The sequence below is a fragment of the Diabrotica virgifera genome, chromosome 7 (genome assembly GCF_917563875.1).
Source record: "Diabrotica virgifera virgifera chromosome 7, PGI_DIABVI_V3a".
NCBI classification, from domain to species: domain Eukaryota; kingdom Metazoa; phylum Arthropoda; class Insecta; order Coleoptera; family Chrysomelidae; genus Diabrotica; species Diabrotica virgifera.
This window is the reverse complement of record NC_065449.1, coordinates 212,429,476-212,448,193: the sequence shown is the minus strand read 5'-3', so window position 1 is coordinate 212,448,193 and position 18,718 is coordinate 212,429,476. Positions and strand designations below refer to the sequence as shown.

General features: G+C 31.8%; 2 protein-coding genes across 2 annotated transcripts in view; one reads left to right on the top strand and one right to left on the bottom strand.

Moving 5' to 3' along the window:
- The window catches only part of LOC126887942 (uncharacterized), a 500,758-nt gene that overhangs the window by 421,781 nt on the left and 60,259 nt on the right, over positions 1 to 18,718 (top strand). The window lies entirely within an intron of this gene.
- Positions 916 to 18,467, bottom strand: LOC114340476 (heterochromatin protein 1). The gene is made up of 3 exons (XM_028291226.2): positions 18,279 to 18,467; positions 5,644 to 5,943; positions 916 to 1,736 (listed from the first exon to the last, which is right to left on the bottom strand). The coding sequence occupies exons 1-3, from the start codon at positions 18,450 to 18,452 to the stop codon at positions 1,068 to 1,070; spliced, it is 1,143 nt and encodes a 380-aa protein (XP_028147027.2). The 5' UTR covers positions 18,453 to 18,467; the 3' UTR covers positions 916 to 1,067.

Sequence of the window (18,718 nt, the reverse complement as noted above, 5' to 3'; positions counted from 1 at the left end):
AGATATGTCAACACGCATGGGATAATGAACATAGAGTTCAGTGGAGAGATTCAAGTATAGTCCTGAAAGAATCAGATAGCAAAAAGAGAAAAATCAAAGAAGCGGCTCTAATTATGCTAAATGAAACCAATTGTGTCGCAAATTCCTCGGTAGAATGCAGTAGGATGTGGTTACCCATGCTGAAAGAGGAAGTCAATAGAAAGAAAATACCACGATTAGTAAGTCAATAACATATCGAGTTAGTACAAATTTTATATTTTAGTATTACTTATTGTATATCTATGTAATATTAATATTATTAATAATTTAAACATATTAAAGTCAGAATTTGGTATTAGTTTTTTGAAGGTAGATTTTTGAAGACCAAATACTTACGATGTCGGGATAGTATCACGAGGTTTTTTCCTGGTTTTCCCTCGTGATTTACTATGGAATCTCTAACGCGAGAATTTTACTGTCATCGTTGCATTTGGTTGTCTTTTTAAAGACAGATCACATGCTATGATTTTTTTGCGACGGATATTCTTGAGTTGGGATTGATTTCATGTAATCGAATGAACTATCTTTTAGTAAAGTCGTCCCAGGAACGCAACTCATAAATATTGGCGATATCATTTTAAAGTCTTCTACTTTAAAATGTATAATATACGTCTGAATTGCCAATATAAATGAGTCAGATTAAATAAATTATTAGAAGAATTTTTTTTTTTTTACTTAGCAACAACATGTTTATTTTATTTTAATAGTATTTTGTATTTTGACAACGAAACCCGATTTGGGCTTCGAAACGTTAATAAATTCATTTTTTAGTAAAATTGTGGCTTATTTCCCATAAAAAATACGTAATTATAAAATAAGCTGTATAGCTATGTTTTATATTTTGATATTTTTTGGGATTAATTTAAAGAATATTGAGACACTTAAATTTATATTAATATAATGAATACAACAACTCAAGTCGTGGTTTCTTCCATTTAAAAAAAATACATATGGATTAATAATATAAGAACTCTACCTATTTAAAAGTAAGAAATTAAATCTACAACAAATCTTATCACTAAGTAAAATTAAAAGTCGTCTGGCGTATGCCACGCAATTCTTTCTTCATAAAATTTAATGACCACCTGTGGGCATTTCAAATTGGCTTGTCTTGCATAAACTAAATCAGTATCATCTGTACCCTTCCATTTCATCAAGAACATCAATTGACCACTAGTGTCAGATGCTCCAATAATTTTATCAGCTTCTAAACCTTTGTCAAATGCAGACTTCTCTTTGTCTTTAGGTTTAGCACCCTTTTTTTCCTTGTTGTCAACTTTTTTGCTCTTCTTCGGATCATCTTCATCATCAGAATCATCAGCTTTTTTCTTGGATTTTTCATCATCTTTTTTCGCCCGACTTTCAGTTTTCTTTTTTGGGGCTTCATCTTCATCTGAGTCATCTGAAACGGCAGCTTTACGAGATTTAGGACCACTTTTTCTCTTCTTTTTCTTTTTTTCATCTTCTGAATCAGAATCTTTTTTTTTTGACTTTTTTGACTTCTCATCGTCAGAGTCATCATCTAAAGCACTTTTGTCTTTCTTCTTTGACTTTTTTCCTTTATCATCATCGGAATCAGCATCTTTTGATGACGACTTCTTTTTGCTCTTTTTGTCATCATCTGAATCATCTATTTTTGATTTTTTAGAGCTGGGTTCACTTTCAGACTCGGGTGATGGAGAACGGCCTTTCTTTTTCTGAAAAGAAATAAAGCATTATTTTTTTTATTTCGATAATATCGAATTACAATCAGTGGTCATAGTAAAAGATATATTTTGAGAGGCATAAAATGAATATTCACTGAAGATACAATATTTCAGAATTGTAAGGTTCTAAAAAACGCTGGACGGAAGGACCGCCCGAGAACTTTATCGTACCGATCTATTATCGTTATCGTACTAGATACTGGCATTCTATAAAAATAACAAAGTTACTCGTTATTATGATATTTGTATACTTGATATGATACTTATTATGATAACACCTTGTATACTTGAAAATATTTTATGGTTCTACGCATCATTAATTCCCGCATTTGAGAAAATGTTCGGGGACACACTATAGATTATTGCATCAATAAAATATTAGTCATATTTTCATTTCAAATTAGTCCATTTTTCTGAGAAATTAATAGTTTACAATATTTGCATTTTACTGCATGGATTGTAATGAAATTTTGGGAGTAGCTCAAAGCCCAATCTCCTAATTCAAATTCTATCCTATATACTATGGCGCTTTTATCATGGGGGCGGTTCTCACTACTTCTCGGGGATAGAACATTTTTATTTTCGAATTGCATGGAGCAAAAGGAAGAATTTTAAGAAAATTTAAAAATGCGCTCTATAATTTGATCTTATTTTTTTTCACCCGTCCAACTTTTTGAAAGTAGAAATAACACTATATTAAGAGGTATTGCAAAAGAAAAACAATGCATTTAAATTCTGGTGAATGAGGGGTTAAATGTATATACTTCTCATTTTTCCTTAAAGTACATTAGTCATATATTTTTTTGCACCATATCTCGCTTAGTTTGAATGTAACCGACATTTAACGGTGCTCGTTTTAAAGGCCTTTTCAAACACTACAAAAGCATGAGCATGCACCAAAAAGCAAACTCTTTTTACCTACCATATCTGTTTTTGTATTATAAATAGAAAATTTACGAAGGAACGAATCTCTTTGTTATTTATAATTAAAAAAAAATTATATAGTGTTTTTAGTTTGATGCATAGTTTTTAAGGTATTCACAAAAAACCGTCCGAAAACGTGTCATTTTTAAATGAAAATGGCCAATTTTCAACTACGCATAACTCAAAAAGTATTGAGTTCTCAAAAAAAAAGTATAGATCAGTTTTTCTCTAGCCACTTCCATGCTTATTTTGACCAATAAATTTTCCACCCCCTCGAAGGGGTGGGAATTGCCCCAAGATAAAAGCGCCACAGTATATAGGGTAGATTTTGTTTCTTGATCTATTCCCTACTTACTGTGAAAATATCAAGTACATCGATGTAGTAGGATGGAATTCGGAGCCAAATACCCTCATTGACTGCCCTATAATAATGCTCTGCTATGATCGCGTGAGAGGGGACACACACAAGATTCTAGCAAAATTTCAATTTTCTGTAACTTTTCGAGTTTTTGAGTTACAGCAACGAGTTTTATGTCATTGGAAAGATAATTTTAGATTCTTTCAAAATGTGTAAAAACATGTATGTAAAAAATTAAGATTTTTTTTTCATTTCCGGTTAAACCGGAAGCCATATTGTGGGTAAAATTTATTGTGCTAATAGATAATAAAGTACTATATATGTCTGCCCAATTTCAAATTTTAGTTTCTATTACAGAGGTAGTTACGGGCACTCGAATATTTTTCTATAAAAAATTCATAACTCCCCTCCTATGAGGAGTTAAGAAATCTGACCAATGTTATTCAATTTACCGATAGGATATCAAAAATATATCAAAAAATAAACAAATTCCTTGGAGTCATTTTTGAGAAAATTTAGTTCAAATTTATGTCAAATTTTGACCCCTTAAATATAGGCAACCCATAACTTTTTCTGAAAAACGATAATATTCTTGTTATAGCCCCATCTTTAGGCTATATAAATGTTTTTTCAAATTAAATTTATCTTTAACAAGTTTTTAGATTGGTAGGGAAATGTATCGGGTGGGCGGTCGGCCATGCTGGCCGCCATTTTGGACTTGGAAATGTCAAATTCCGTATTTCTAGTTAACTATCGATGAGCTAATTTTAAGTTAAATTTCATTCGTTTCAGTCAAAATTTGCAAAAATGGGCCCCAAATAACCCCCTATTTCGGCCCCCCTTTGAGAGGTTTTTTTCAAAAGCTTAGTTTCTCGACAAAATTCTCTTAAACTTACTCATACCGAATTTCATCGAAATCGGTCCAGTAGTTTTTGCTGGGCGGTGGCGACATACGTACGTACATACTTCCGACATGTTTTTTTTATTTGCTTTTTAGGCTCAGGGGGACTCAAATCGTCGAAAAAAAGTGAAATCTGAAAAAAAATTTTTTGCACGATCCTATAACTTTATCTATTATACTCATACTGCGTATGTAGTACGATAAAGTAAAAACATAAGTTTTTACTTGTCATTAAGGCCATGGGTACATAATTCGCAAATATTTTACGGATATCCCTACCTTTTCTGTCTTTACATGGCAAATTACGTGTAGTAAAATTCACACTGGTATGGATATGTACATATTACTAGAATGTCATTCTACTTGACAATGTCATAACTAGCTTAAAGAGATTGCTTTTGAATGTTCTTGGATAACTGTTATTTTTTGTATAATTGCAAATTATTAATTCAGTTAATAAATGTGATAATTTTTTCACTAGCTATGTATTCAGTGATTGTAATAATTTATATGTACCTACAACAAAAACTAATACTCAATCGAGAAAAAAAGAAAAGTGTTAAAGTGATTTTTTAATAAACTTTTTAATAACCTTTAACTTTTAACGGAAACTTTTTTAATAAATGGAACGCTTAAAATTTTGAACATCTTTAACAACAAAATACTTGGATCACAGAATATATCTTGATCTATTCTCTGCTTCTATCTTCCATAAATAATACACAATAAATAACTTTTTATAAAGTTCACCTTTTAAATCAATTATTTATCAAATGCACTATAAATATATCAATATTATTTAATCAACAATTCAAAATATTCCCGATTCATGTCAAATAATTATTTAAAATTGTCACTGATTGTCAGTGTCTGACTTACAATATTCTATTCGACTGAGTGCGTTGTATGACAAAGATAGATTTGGAAAATTACCACGGACATTGTGTTCATTTTTTTAAAATCCTGAAAAAACCAATAAATATTTTTGAAAAATCTAAATGCAGAAAGAAACACTAAATTATTAACGAGGGCCGAAAGTCCCTTAGAATAAATAAAAAGTTTATTTTGAATGAGATATTTGAAATTAAAAATAACACTAAATTTTCTCTTAGTTTTTCACCCCTGTAACTTATTAAAATAAACATTATAGAAGTTCTCAGGGACTTTCGGCCCTCGCTAATAACGCAATCTTTCATTCTGCTTTTAAACTTTTTAAAAATACTTATTAGTTTTCTCAGGATTCGAAAAAAAAAAAATGAATCCCCATTTGAATAGCATTGCAGCCAAAAAAACCGATCCTCTTAAAAGCACCCAGAAAATTTTAATAGATTTTTTTTTTAATATAAAAATATATCTTCATCTTTTTGGATTTTTTAGACATGGTTTCATTAAAAAAAATAAACTATACAAAACATTTTTTATTTTTATATTCTACACATAATGAAATAGTTTTAAAGATATAAAATATATTGTTCCGAAATACAATATATCATTTCCTCTTCTTTCATAATTTATAAACAAAAATTAAAACCCATCAATCACCCAAGTAGCTATATTGTAGTGAATCTTTGTTATTCTGAACCCAGGGGTTAAATTGAGCCCAAGTTGAAAATTGGAATTCAACACTCCACCTAGTGAAGTAAAGAATGACTATGTAAAAAATGTTATGTGGTAAATGAAAATATCTATGTGAATATGTTATCACCATGCCTTACCTTTTTTTCTTTTTCTTTAGTGGATGAATTGTTTGAATCCACGGAAGATGTAGAATTATCTCTTGTTCTTTTCTTTTCTTTGCCAGCAGCCTTCTTACTTTTACGATTCCTCTCAAACTCAGAAATAAGTTCAGGACAATCTAGATTGTCCTCAGGTTCCCAAGTGTTATCATCTTCTGAATATCCTTTCCATTTTAGATAATATTCTACTTTTCCATCTACAACTCTCCTATCAATAATTTTCTCTACAGAATACTCCTCTTCACTTTCACTCTCTTCTACCTTCTTTTTGCCCATTGTCTAAAAAATTATACATGTTTTGTAATAATCTTGTTAATGGTCTTCAGATGTTATTAATAAGCATGTGCTGTTTTTAAATATTTATAAATAAAATGGTGAAACTACAGCCAATAAATTTGTTTATGAAATCATAACATAATAGTGGTATGAATAAAAACGGAGTATAAACTCCCAAGTATGTTCTCATGAGTATGAGCATAAAGAAGTATAAGTTACTCTATTTCATATGAATAAAACTATTATGTTTATATTTTGATGTGATGAGTAGATGATCAATATGCTTATAACAGCTAATGAGATAACAGTAGATGATCAATAGGCTTGAGAAAGAAAACTTTTTAAAAATATCATGTTCAATTTTCAATAAATAAATAAATTTTCAAAAGAATTTCATTGAACAGCAAACTTACTAATTAATTTATGTTACATACTGTTTTATGTAAGTATATTATTAATATCCTTGTAACTTTTTTTTCTATGAAAATAAATAATAGTCTCCCATTTTATACTACTGACGCAATTTTGGGATTATAGAAGGGTAGTCTGCTATCTTTAGGACCTACGGTATACAAGGAAGGTAACAGAGCCAATGCTAGTCTTCAACCACCTATTATTACACGCGGTTTTACCCAAGGTACTAATTTTAATCAGGATGAGTCGACCCGCATTTTTAAAAATGTCTAGATGTTCTCACCGGCGCTGGGATTCATTTACACTGACACTACTACCTGGGCTATCTGGTCCTTATATGAAAATAGATTGATTAAAATGAAATCAAAGATGGAGGGGATACTATGGATAAGATGTGTTTTGCTTATTTGGAATCTAGGATAACAAAGAGATGATCGCATATAGTTTTCTACAGTATGATAAATATTGGAGGCATAAATGCTCAATTTTTATAAAATTGACCTGTTCAGCAAAGGCTCCTAAATATTAAAGACTTTTCCTGAAAAATTTGTCAGATCAACCTTCAGATAGTCACCTCAAGATATATCACACCCTCAATGCAAAACTGTAAGTCAAAAATTTTATGAAAATGAAGTAATCATGGTATTCGCTTGTAAACATGCTAATCTGTCCGTGTAAAACTTTAGTAACTTTCAAATGCTCAACCGGCCAAATATCACAACTATTGCACTGATATTACCACACTGATAATAGCACGAAAATAAACAAAATCGATGTTATCTCGAAACTTACTTATTTTGACTTACAACAGTTTTGCACTGGGGGTGCGATATCTCCTCCTCAAGGTGACTTATGGTCGGGAGATTGAACTTACTGAAGAATAACAAAATAGAAACCTTCCAAAGCTTAGTGGGTGTTATTTCTGTAAAGTTTTTTTCACTACAGTAGAACCCCGTAAATCCGAACCCCGCGAATCCGAACTTTTGGCAAATCCGAACCAACGGAAAGTGAAAAAAATTTAAAAATTCAAGACAAAAATTTAAAAACATGTTTCATTATACAGAGTAAAGCCAGAAAATTGGACAATGTAGGATTACTAGGACTTTGACATTTAAAATTTCTTAAAAATAAATATTATACTTTAATATATAGGTTTATAAAGTGTTTATAAAGGTTAAACACAAACTTATTTTGGTTCTCTCGTAGTCAACTTGAGCCCAAAAATATTGTCCACACTCTTGCGAGAACGTTTGGCTACTCAAAATCACAATGAAAGCTTTGAACTACTATGGTCTGTTTTTTAACCAAGAGGAGTAATTCAAATTTACCGCGCCGTAATTCTTGTTTGTAATTGGTCCAACCGCAGGCAAGTTTACCCCACTGTTATGAAATTTTGACACTAATGACATTTATAAAATTTTGACACTTCTGTCATCTCATAGGTTAATTAAGTTATATCGACGATTTCTTGTGTTTTTTGCGTTATTCCTTTAATTTTTAGATCTTTAGTCTACTTTTATATCAAAAACAGTTGTTTTTAGAACTCTTTAGCGACATATTAGTATAATATAATATGTATGGATTATCGTCGAAAGCCGATATGATCAACCAAAAAAGAAGATGTACTTGGTGATATTTCTAGTGACTTTCTTGGGCGTGAATCTGTCTTTTTAGTTTACTCCTCTTGGTTTAAAAATAAACTATAGTTAAGGCTAACTTTCAGATAATCCGAACTTTTCGGAATCCGAACAGGCTGTCCCCCCAATTAGTTCGGATTTGCGCGGTTCTACTGTAATTACATTTTTAAACTTGAGAAGTTGTTGAATTATTTTCTGCCTAATTTTCATGCCTTAAGAATATAAATCAAACGATAAGTTTCCACTTAATGTAATAAATAACTATTCCTAAATCAGTTTCGGTGTAAATTATAAACTCCCAGGAAGATATGAATTTTAGAAATATTCCCTCGAAAATAAATTCCCGGGAATTTTACATGACTAGCTGTGAGACATGAATATTGTATTTTTATTTTTTCGATAACAGCCACTTGAGACACTGTAGTAGTTGTCTCGTTAGCATAGCCACATAAGCCTTATGGCCTCAGGGACTGATTTTTTTTTTAAATATGACAGTCAATATGTCAAATTGTTCATCTTTATGCACTACTGGTGATTTTTATTGAGTTGGTGAAGCAACAAGTAGTAGTGTTGTAAAGAGTGAGTGTAACCTTAGCAAAGATGATGAAATGAATGAAATAAGTCAATGTTACAGATTGTGTATAGATGCATATAATCAACTTGGAAATATAATTTTCGAGATCAGTTAAAGTAGGTTCTAACCGACTAAGTAGATTGTAGGTGTCTACTTTTCTTTTTAGAACCCAATAGAGTACTGAACAAGAGCATTAAATTGCTCAAGATGAAGAATATCTCTATTTATTAGCTAAATAATAGAGTAATAATTTATTAGTATATCGCCGCTTCACAAGAACGTAGGCTTAAGTCAAAATTTGACGAAATTAACTTAATGCAGATCAACTAAAAATAAAAGTATCTATTGCGTGAATAAAGACCTATGACATTAATAATAATAGTCGCTAAGAGATGGCACCCAGTGTCTATATTTGTTTATAGTGAAATTAGTTAAATACTTAACATTTTCGTATGAATACAGACCCAAGTTAGTTATGCCTCAGAATAGAGCAGAATGTGAAGCAATTTGTGTGTTTATTTCTCGTCCAGGACGACCGACCTTATACTTACGATTAGTTTTTGTGAAAATTCTCTCTAAAATAAGGACCCTTGTTTAGTTAGGTCAGCGTTTTAACAAAGTTGAAGTAAATAAGAATAGCTCTTTAAGAATATCAGGTAGTCATACTAATGTACTTAATGCAACCAAGGATGAATATTTTATGATTTCTTTGTTAAATAGCTATCTTGGAGAGGTTAATTTGGACATGATATTATTAAAACATTCTATCAATGATATGCTTAATATTTTTTACGATGTTCTTTACACAGTTATACACATGGTAGTACCACAAAAGAAAGTGTCTCAAGGATACTTTCCAAGATTGTTCTCTCAAGAATTAAAAAATGTTATTATTTTAAAAAAGCAAGCACACAAAGCATTTAAAGAATCTGGGAGTAGGTATGATTATTACTTTTTCAAGATTGAGAACACAATGGAAAGTCCTATCTAAAACTTGTTACAATGAATTTGTGTCCAGCTCGGAAAATGCTATTGTCAATGAGAGTAATGTGAAAAAATTCTGGTCTTATGTCAACTCACAACGAAAATCTAATGATTTACCACCTGAAATGTTTTACAACAAGGTGAGTTGCCAACTGGGGCCTGATCTTCCAAATCTATTTGCAGATTATTTTAAAACTGTTTACTCAACAAAAGTTTGTCAGGCGGTTGAATCTTTATCCTTTAATGATATCAGCATAAATAGTGTGACCAACTAGACTGAAAAATCCGGGACATGGCCCGAATTACGAAGTCGTGTCCCGGACAAGGCTTCCGGGCCTTCCGAATTTTCAACGTTTTGGTAAAATTCCATATTGAAATTTTTAATACATCATTCTTCTAAGAATTCACATCAAATTGAATTGGTGGGACGAAAAAAAGTCGACAATTTCTAGACTGTTATAACCACATCCAAAACGCATGCATTTTATATTGACGTATTATAGTTCTACAAAAACTCTAACTCTGGACTTTTGCCAGATTCTGTATTTTAATTATCGTCTTCTAAAAAGACGATTTAAAAACATGAATATCAAATAATGATAATTATATTTTAACCCAAGGTTTAATTTACATGGAAATAGTTGATTTTCTAATTTTTCGTTTTTTGAGAATGATTTCTGGCTTGAAAGTCAAAAGGTCAAAAACAAAAAAGTCAAAAAACAAAAATGTAATTATCATTACAACCCATTCCATCAAAAAAATTTTTGTCAACATAAAAATGTTAAATAATAATCAATAAAATGGTGATGATATTAAAGTTTTATACATATTTAAAAAAAATGGCCCGATTTTTGTTGAAAAGTCCCAGATTTTAGGTAGTTTTTTCAGTCTTGTCCCGAATTCGACTAAATTGGAGTTGGTCACACTAAGCATAAATGATCTTCAAAGCAGTATTTCAACAATTTATGAAGAGATTTTTAATCTAAAAACCAGTAAGAGTCCAGGGCCAGATGGAATACCCCCCATTATTCTAAAAGCATGTGGTTTCGTACTTTCTCTCTATATGATATTTAACTCTTCTTTAAAGTCTGGTTATTTTCCTGAGTTTTGGAAGACTAGCTTCTTGACCCCCATATACAAATCAGGGAATAAAGCTGATGTGTGCAATTATAGACCAGTTTGCAATTTAAATGTACAGTAGAGCGTCGATAATCCGAACTAATTGGTGCAGGGGTAGTTCGGATTATCAAATTGTTCGGATTATCGAACATATATTCAAAATACATACAAACCACATAAACATAGTACATAATATGTACATACATTTTAGTTACGTTTTAGTTACAAGGAATAAAACACCTGCATAATAAACAAATATATTGTATGTATTTCTGCACAAACAAAACAAAAATCCGGTCATATTTTGCCCATATTGTCATATTAAATTCAAAAATTCGGCCCACAATCATATTTTTTAATTTTTTTTTGCGTTCGGATTACTGATCGTTCGGATTACCAGGGTTCGTATTATCGACGCTCCACTGTAATTCCAAAACTATTTGAAAAAATAGTAACAAAATATCTTACATCAGTGTTATCATCAACAATAATACCCCAGCAGTATGGATTTCTAAATGGAAGGTCTACTGAGCTTAATTTACTAGTGTACAGTGAGTTTCTGTCAAGTGTCTTGGATGGAGGTGGTGAGGTACACAGTATATACACTCACTTTTCTAAGGCCTTTGACAGGATAAATCATACAATTTTATTGGATAAGCTGAGGACAGCAGGTTTGGGTGGTTGTTTGTTGAGCTGGATGGGCAGCTATTTGTCTGATAGATCTCAAATAGTAAAGGTCAAAGGCTATAAATCTAAGGAGATAAAAGTACCTTCTGGTGTGCCTCAAGGATCTCATTTGGGACCCTTGTTATTTAACATCTTTATAAATGACATCCAGAGTTACTTTCAATATTCCGAATTTCTATGTTTTGCTAATGACCTAAAATGCTTCAAGACTGTCTCTTTTACCACTGATTGTATCAACTTGCAGTCAGATTTATCCAGACTTGTTGACTGGTGTGAAAGAAACACAGGAAACAAGATGGCCGCCGCCGATAAAGTTCGCGGTTTAGATATCCTAAAGAAACTTTGTAAAGGTTGTAGCAAAAATGTAAAATCTGGTGTGTGTTGTGCTAAATGTAATTCAGTTTATCACTCCAGTTGCGCAGAGAGAGCAAAAACGTGCTGCAGTGAAAATATTACTGAAAATTTTCATGCTGAAAAAGGTGATGTCAACCTAACCTCAACTTCAATAGAAGAATATTCTTTAAAAGAAGAAAATAAATTATTAAGAGCAACAATACAAGATAAAAACACTATAATAGTAGACAAGGAAGTCTTAATAAAACTTTTGAATGACAAAATAGTATCTCTAGAAGAAAAAATGAATCAGTTACAAAAAGATAAACAGATGGACAAAAAACAGCCCAAGGGTAATAAAAACAATAGTCTTGTACCACAGCAATCTACCTTGATTTTAACAAAACAACAAGAGGCTTCAGCAGACAAACATGGACAACTTCAAGGAAACTCTACGAAAATTAATGAGAATGTCATACAAGGTCAGTCAAAAATAAATGAACAAGTTGTTAGTTTAGAAATTATGAAGACACAAACTCAGCTAATAATGAATGATGTGTTAAACATTAATAACGACGAGACAATAAAACCTGATGATTCAAGACTAACTGTTAAGTCTTCACATGAAAATCTTGTAAAACAAACTCAAATTAATAATACAACGAATCAAAATGCTCCATCATCGTCAAGTAAAAATCAACATATGGATGGTTGGGAAACTCAAAGAAAAAGGGGTTTCTTAAAAAATAAACGACCAGCACCCATTCAAGGCAAAAGAAATGGAACTTCCAATCTTAAAATTGCCCCCAGTGTGTCTAGTTATAGTTGGATTTTCTTGTCAGGTCTCACTGACGATTCAACAGCAAAGGATGTGCAATCATACATACTAGAAAATGGGGTTCAAAATAGTGTCATAGAAAAGTTACGCACAAAGAAAAAGTTCATTAGCTCTTTTAAAATTGGAGTAACACAAGAGAGCGTGCCCACAGTCCTAACTCCTGATTTTTGGCCAGTCTGTCTTTATGTTAGTGAATTTTTAAACCTGAAGAATCTAGCACCTCAATAGATAGGTTAAATAATCAACTTGAAAAAATTGCTTCTGACCAGGTGTGTATAGTGCACCAAAACCTTCAATCTATAGGAACAAGTCATGATGCTCTTCAAGAATTTCTAAACGATGAAAAAAATGTTCTTGCTATGTGTGTGAGCGAACATTGGAAAACCATCGATCAATTGTCCGCATATAATTTGGTGGGATATTCACTGGCATCAGCATTTTGCAGGCAAAATGGATATGGAGGCACAGCAATTTTTTTAAGGAATGGTATAGAGTATGTACATAGAAGTGACATAACCATATTTGGCGATGAAGAATGTTTTGAGTGTTCTGCCGTAGAACTCTCATTTTATAAAAAAAAGGTCATAATCATATGTATATACAGAACAAGCACAAAACCTGTTCATGACTTTTTAGTAAAACTTGAGTCAGTTCTAAATATACTACTGAATGAGCAATGCACATGTTTTATTGCTGGAGATTTTAATTTAGATATAATGAATGTTAAGGACAGTAATGCTAAAGATTTCAGTGAATTGTTGCAGTCTTTTAATTTTGCTCCTTCTATTTTAGAATATACACGGGTAAGTAGGACTTCTCAAAGTTGTATTGACAATATTTACACTAATATAAACGTTTTTGATGCAGAGGTGGTAGGCACTCATATGTCTGACCATACTGCCCAGAAGGTGTCCTTTACTTTGCAAATAAGTGGAAAACTCAAAAAAGTTAAAAAAAGAATTTTTTCAATTACAAATAAAAATAACTTCAAGTCGATGCTTTTTAGTCAAAAATGGGACTCAGTGTTTTTTACCCCTGAATCACTGGTAAATGAGCAATGGGATGCTTTTGTCAGTATTGTTGGGTCTACCTTTGATTATTGCTTTCCTATAGTCTCAGTTCAGCAAAAATGTACGGCAAAAAAAATACTAAAACCTAATCAGCAGGTTGCTGCATGTAAGAATGAGCTAGACATCCTTCTAGTGCTTAGTAGGTCTGACAGGGTCTATAGTGAGGCTTACAAAACAAAGAAGCAGGAATACAATCGTCTCCTGAGCGATGCAAGAAGTGCTCATTATGAAGAGCGTATAAATAACAGTGAAAGCAAATCAAAATGCGTTTGGCAGATTGTTAGGGAAATTAATGGTACAGTTACAGAATATGTCGATCAAACTTCGAATATTAGTGGTAAGCCTGAGGATATTTGTAATAACTTTAACAAATTTGTACTTCATGCAGGTCCTAATTTAATAAAAACTCAACCTCAAGCCACTTTTTCATGCAGTATTCCATATAACACCAAATCTTTTTTTCTTATACCAGTAACTATTTCTGAAATTCTTAATATCATCTCAAAGCTAAAAAATAAAAAAAGTGCAGGTTATGATGGGATCTCGGCGAATCTGTTGAAACATTGTGCAGAAGAGATTGCAGAACCATTGTGCCACATTATTAATAACTCTTTTAAGTATGGTATTTTCCCTAACCAACTAAAGTTAGCTCTAGTGAAACCTTTACATAAAAAGGGAGATAAAACCAAATTGGAAAATTATAGACCCATCAGTTTACTACCGACATTTTCAAAAATTTTCGAAATAGCAATGTGCACAAGACTTATAGCCTTTTTCAATGATGACCACCTAATTGCTGAATCACAACATGGATATCTCAAGGGAAGGTCTGTTGAAACAGCTACATACGAATTCGTGGATAAGATTTTGAATGGATGGGAGAACGGGGAGATTTCCTTGGGAATGTTCCTGGACTTATCAAAAGCGTTTGACAGCATAGATCATCATATTTTGATCAACAAACTAGAAAGATATGGAATTCGTGGCCCTGCTCGGGACTGGATAAGAGATTACCTCACTGACAGACGACAAAAAGTTATTATAACTCGAGAAGGACAACAGTTTTCTTCAGAAGAAGGGAATTTACAACTTGGTATTGCTCAGGGCAGTGTCATGGGACCACTTCTTTTTGTTTTCTACATTAACAATCTTGGTAGCGAAATACTGAGCAGTGAGTCTCACCTTGTAAATTTTGCAGATGATGCAAACTTATTAACATTAGCATCAACGTTTGAGGATCTTCTGAGTATTTCTTCAGATCACTTAAAAACAGCTCAGAATTGGTTCTTAAAAAATAAATTGGTTTTAAATACTGAGAAGACTAACTGTGTTTGTTTTCACACAAAGCAAAATAATGAGATAATTCCAGAGGAGATTGAGTTGGATGATCAAACTGTTGAATTATCAACAAATACAAAATTCTTGGGTATTTACATAGATCAACATCTAAATTGGTCAGAGCATCTGTGTGTTGTTCGCAAGAGAATCAACATGGCATGTTATTCATTACGAGTAATGTCTAAGTATTTGAATTTACAACACCTTAAGACAGTTTATTTTGCAAACATCTACTCAGTGCTCAGATATGGTATTATTTTCTGGGGAGGAGGAACTGATGTTGATAGAGTATTCATTGCTCAGAAGAGAGCAATAAGAACAATGCTCAAGATAAAAGCTCGAAGGACCTGTAGGGGAAAATTTAAGGAGTTAAGATTATTAACTGTGGCAGGGCTTTATATATATGAGTGTTTACTGTTCCTGTTCAAGAATAGGGATAGGTTTACACATTCTGAGCCAAAACACAGCATACCCACTAGGTATGTAGGGCTCAATTTTCCTATACATAGGCTAGTCGCAACAGAGAGAGGACCTACATATTCGTGTATAAAATTTTTTAACAAATTGCCTGTTAGAATTAAATTGCAACAGAATTTTAATATATTTAGAACTGAAATAAAAAGCATTTTATTGGATTTAGAACCATATTCTGTGTATGAGTTTTTAAATCACACATTTTAACTTTTAACTCATAGTATTTGTAATTGTAATTTTGTATGTATATTAGACACTTATTATTCAATTGTGACAATTTGCTGTAAGTATGTTGTTTACAATTTTTTTTAATAAAAGATATTTTGAATTTGAATTTGAAAGAAATTGCATGGATTTAAACCCAAACAAATGCCTTACTATGTATTTCTCTAAGAGGCATATCCCCTTGGCTTTTTCCTATGCAATTTCTAACACCGTCTTGATCAATATGTCAGCTACTAAGGATCTTGGAGTCTTATTTGACAATGCTCTATCCTTCAGATTTCATATCGCAGGATTGTTTCTAGAGCCCTTAAAATGGTTGGCTTTGTCAAGAGATGTACAAGAGATTTCACAAATCTCTCAGCAATCCGCCTATTGTATTGTTCATTGGTCAGGCCCCTATTGGAGTATGCTTCTTCAGTCTGGAATCCCCTCTATACATGCCATGTACACAAATTAGAACAAGTGTAAAGAGGATTTTTGCGATATTTGGCCTTTAAGTCTGGTGTGGATCCCCCTAACAACTACCATTACAACTATAATTCACTTCACATGAGATTTTCTCTCCCTCCTCTTCAGATTCGCAGGCAATGTAGGGACTTACAGAATCTTTACAAAATTTTTAATGGTATTGCTGATTGCCAGATCTGCTGTACTGTATTGGTTTGGCAGTGCCGTCAAGGAATACTAGATTTCACCTTATGTGTCAACAACCTTTATGTAGAACTATATGTAGCAGGCAATGTAGGGACTTACAGAATCTTTACAAAATTTTTAATGGTATTGCTGATTGCCAGATCTACTGTACTGTATTGGTTTGGCAGTGCCGTCAAGGAATACTAGATTTCACCTTATGTGTCAACAACCTTTATGTAGAACTAATGTAAAGTTTAATAGTTTTAGTTCAAGGTCTGTAAGGACAGCCAATAACTTATCTCCGAACATTGATTTCAGTGTAAGTCAAAGACGCTTTATGTGCTTTATTAAGGATTTAACGCTTGGGAAAGAACACTCATTTATAAGTATATTTATAGGTAGCTAGGTGATTTAGTGTTAAGTGTCCAAATGTTTGTCAATATATTATCTGTGATAATGCTATCTATCATTGTCTGTGTAATGTTACCATTTTGTGATTTTAATTAAGTATATTTACATATTTTTATAATTTAGTTTGAGGTTTAATGTATATTTTAGCTCTTAAATTATTTTGTAATAATGGGTAAGGCCCGTAAATAAATAAATAAATAATTGTTTCTGAGGAAAAAAGACTCAAATGTAAGAGGGGTTAACAAAAACACTTTATAAATTTATCTAGTTATCACAGTTTGTATTTAGATATATTTCTAACCAAATTGTATTCGCGGTGTGCAAGTACTTGGAAAGGGAAACGACCCTGCGCGGGTCGCGGAGAAATATTGCAACTATCTTAAATAATTCATATCGTCAATTGAAATTGTCAAATTGACGTATATTTCATACCTTCTGTCAATGAAGCAGAAAAATTATATATTGCTCCACAATATTGATATGATATGCAATTATTATATAAAGGTTAATTTAATTAATTGTATTTTGCTTGCAGTACTGCATTTTAATAACTAATTTTATTTACTACATACAATTGTTGATGTTTTCATAACATAACCTGAATCTTATTTTTTCTTATTATATTTTTGGACTATGGCCTTGACAATTATCCAGTAACCAGGACTAATATAATTGGCCAATATAATTAAAAGTGCGAATAATAGTACAGAGCGTAGAAATAGGGGTCGCTTTGCCGAACTTGCACGGTCCCAATAGGTAATTTCTTTAAAGTAACAACTTATTCGGAGTTATACTCATAATCATATCCATAAAATTTTAAAATGCCCCTCCTCTAAAATCGCCTTTTTTGACTAAAGTCTACGTTCTTGCAAAGCGGTGATATATCGATTATTGTTGTGGAGAGTTCATAAACTAAAAGGAGAGCAATTATTATGGAAAATAAATTTGAAAAGTTTTAAATTCTTGTAATTTTATTGTCCAGGAAAATCACTACACTATTACAATAAAGGTGTACTAGAAATAAACAAACCAAGACACAGTGGATGTTAGGAGTACTCCCGAATCATGATTTACAATGTATAAACTTTATAAATCATGATTTGGGATTTACATTGTAAATCATAATTTGGGAGTGCTCCTTGTAACATTCAATGTGTCTTGATTTGTGTATTTCTAGTGCATTTTTATTGTGATTGTAGTATAGAAAGGTATAAATTATTTCAGAATTAAGTCAGAATATTATATAATATATAGTGATATAAAACAAATAATGAACATACAACAAAATAAAGACAAAACTGGAATATGCAACAGCATCATACAAAAAAAAACGTAAGCATTACTTGAATAGCAGCAGTATTGTGTTCATTTTAGAAATAGGTGAAAACATGAATTCCTTCCGTTTGAGTTAAGGTTGATTTCGATTGCAGTTAGCATTATTTTTTTGTTATAAGAATATTTATAAAAATGCTTAACGGACTCATGAAAACGTTGTGGTCAAATTTGAGATAACCGATTAGAATGTTAGTACCAAAATTATAAATTAGTGTGAAGTTATATTAGATGCCTTAAAACAACTTTATAAATATTAAATTACTTACAATGAACTTGTTATAATAATAAAATGCACCAACAAACCAAACACAGCAACAACCGGGCAAAACTTGAGCAAAGACGCCGGAACTAAACAAAATGGCGGCTGAATAGATTTTGTCGGTTTCTAAAGCGCCAAAAGGATGCCAACCTACAAAAATGACAGCTGGTGATGTTACCATTTATTTATTTTAATTTGGATTTTTAGAATTTATACAAGAGCAAGTTAAATAAAAAATGTATATAATTTTTAATATCAGCAAATTGTCCTTTTATTGCTTTTAAATTATACTTTAAGGAAACTATGTTAGAATATGGTATGGATTGTAGAATATTAATTTAGCAATGTACCACTCCCCGATGAAATTAGTATATTTTTCTTTAAATTTCATATATTCTATAACCATAATTATGCGTCAATTATTTAAATTGAATGGAGCCAACTCAA

What these genes read in the sequence shown, in the direction of transcription:
- LOC114340476 (XM_028291226.2), bottom strand. Translation starts at nt 18,452, where the DNA reads ATGGTAACATCACCAGCTGTCATTTTTGTAGGTTGGCATCCTTTTGGC. An exon ending in ATTATTATAACAAGTTCATT is followed by an intron (nt 5,944 to 18,278) that starts GTAAGTAATTTA and finishes ATAATTTTTTAG; the next exon opens with ACAATGGGCAAAAAGAAGGT. An exon ending in CTAAAGAAAAAGAAAAAAAG is followed by an intron (nt 1,737 to 5,643) that starts GTAAGGCATGGT and finishes ATTTCTTTTCAG; the next exon opens with AAAAAGAAAGGCCGTTCTCC.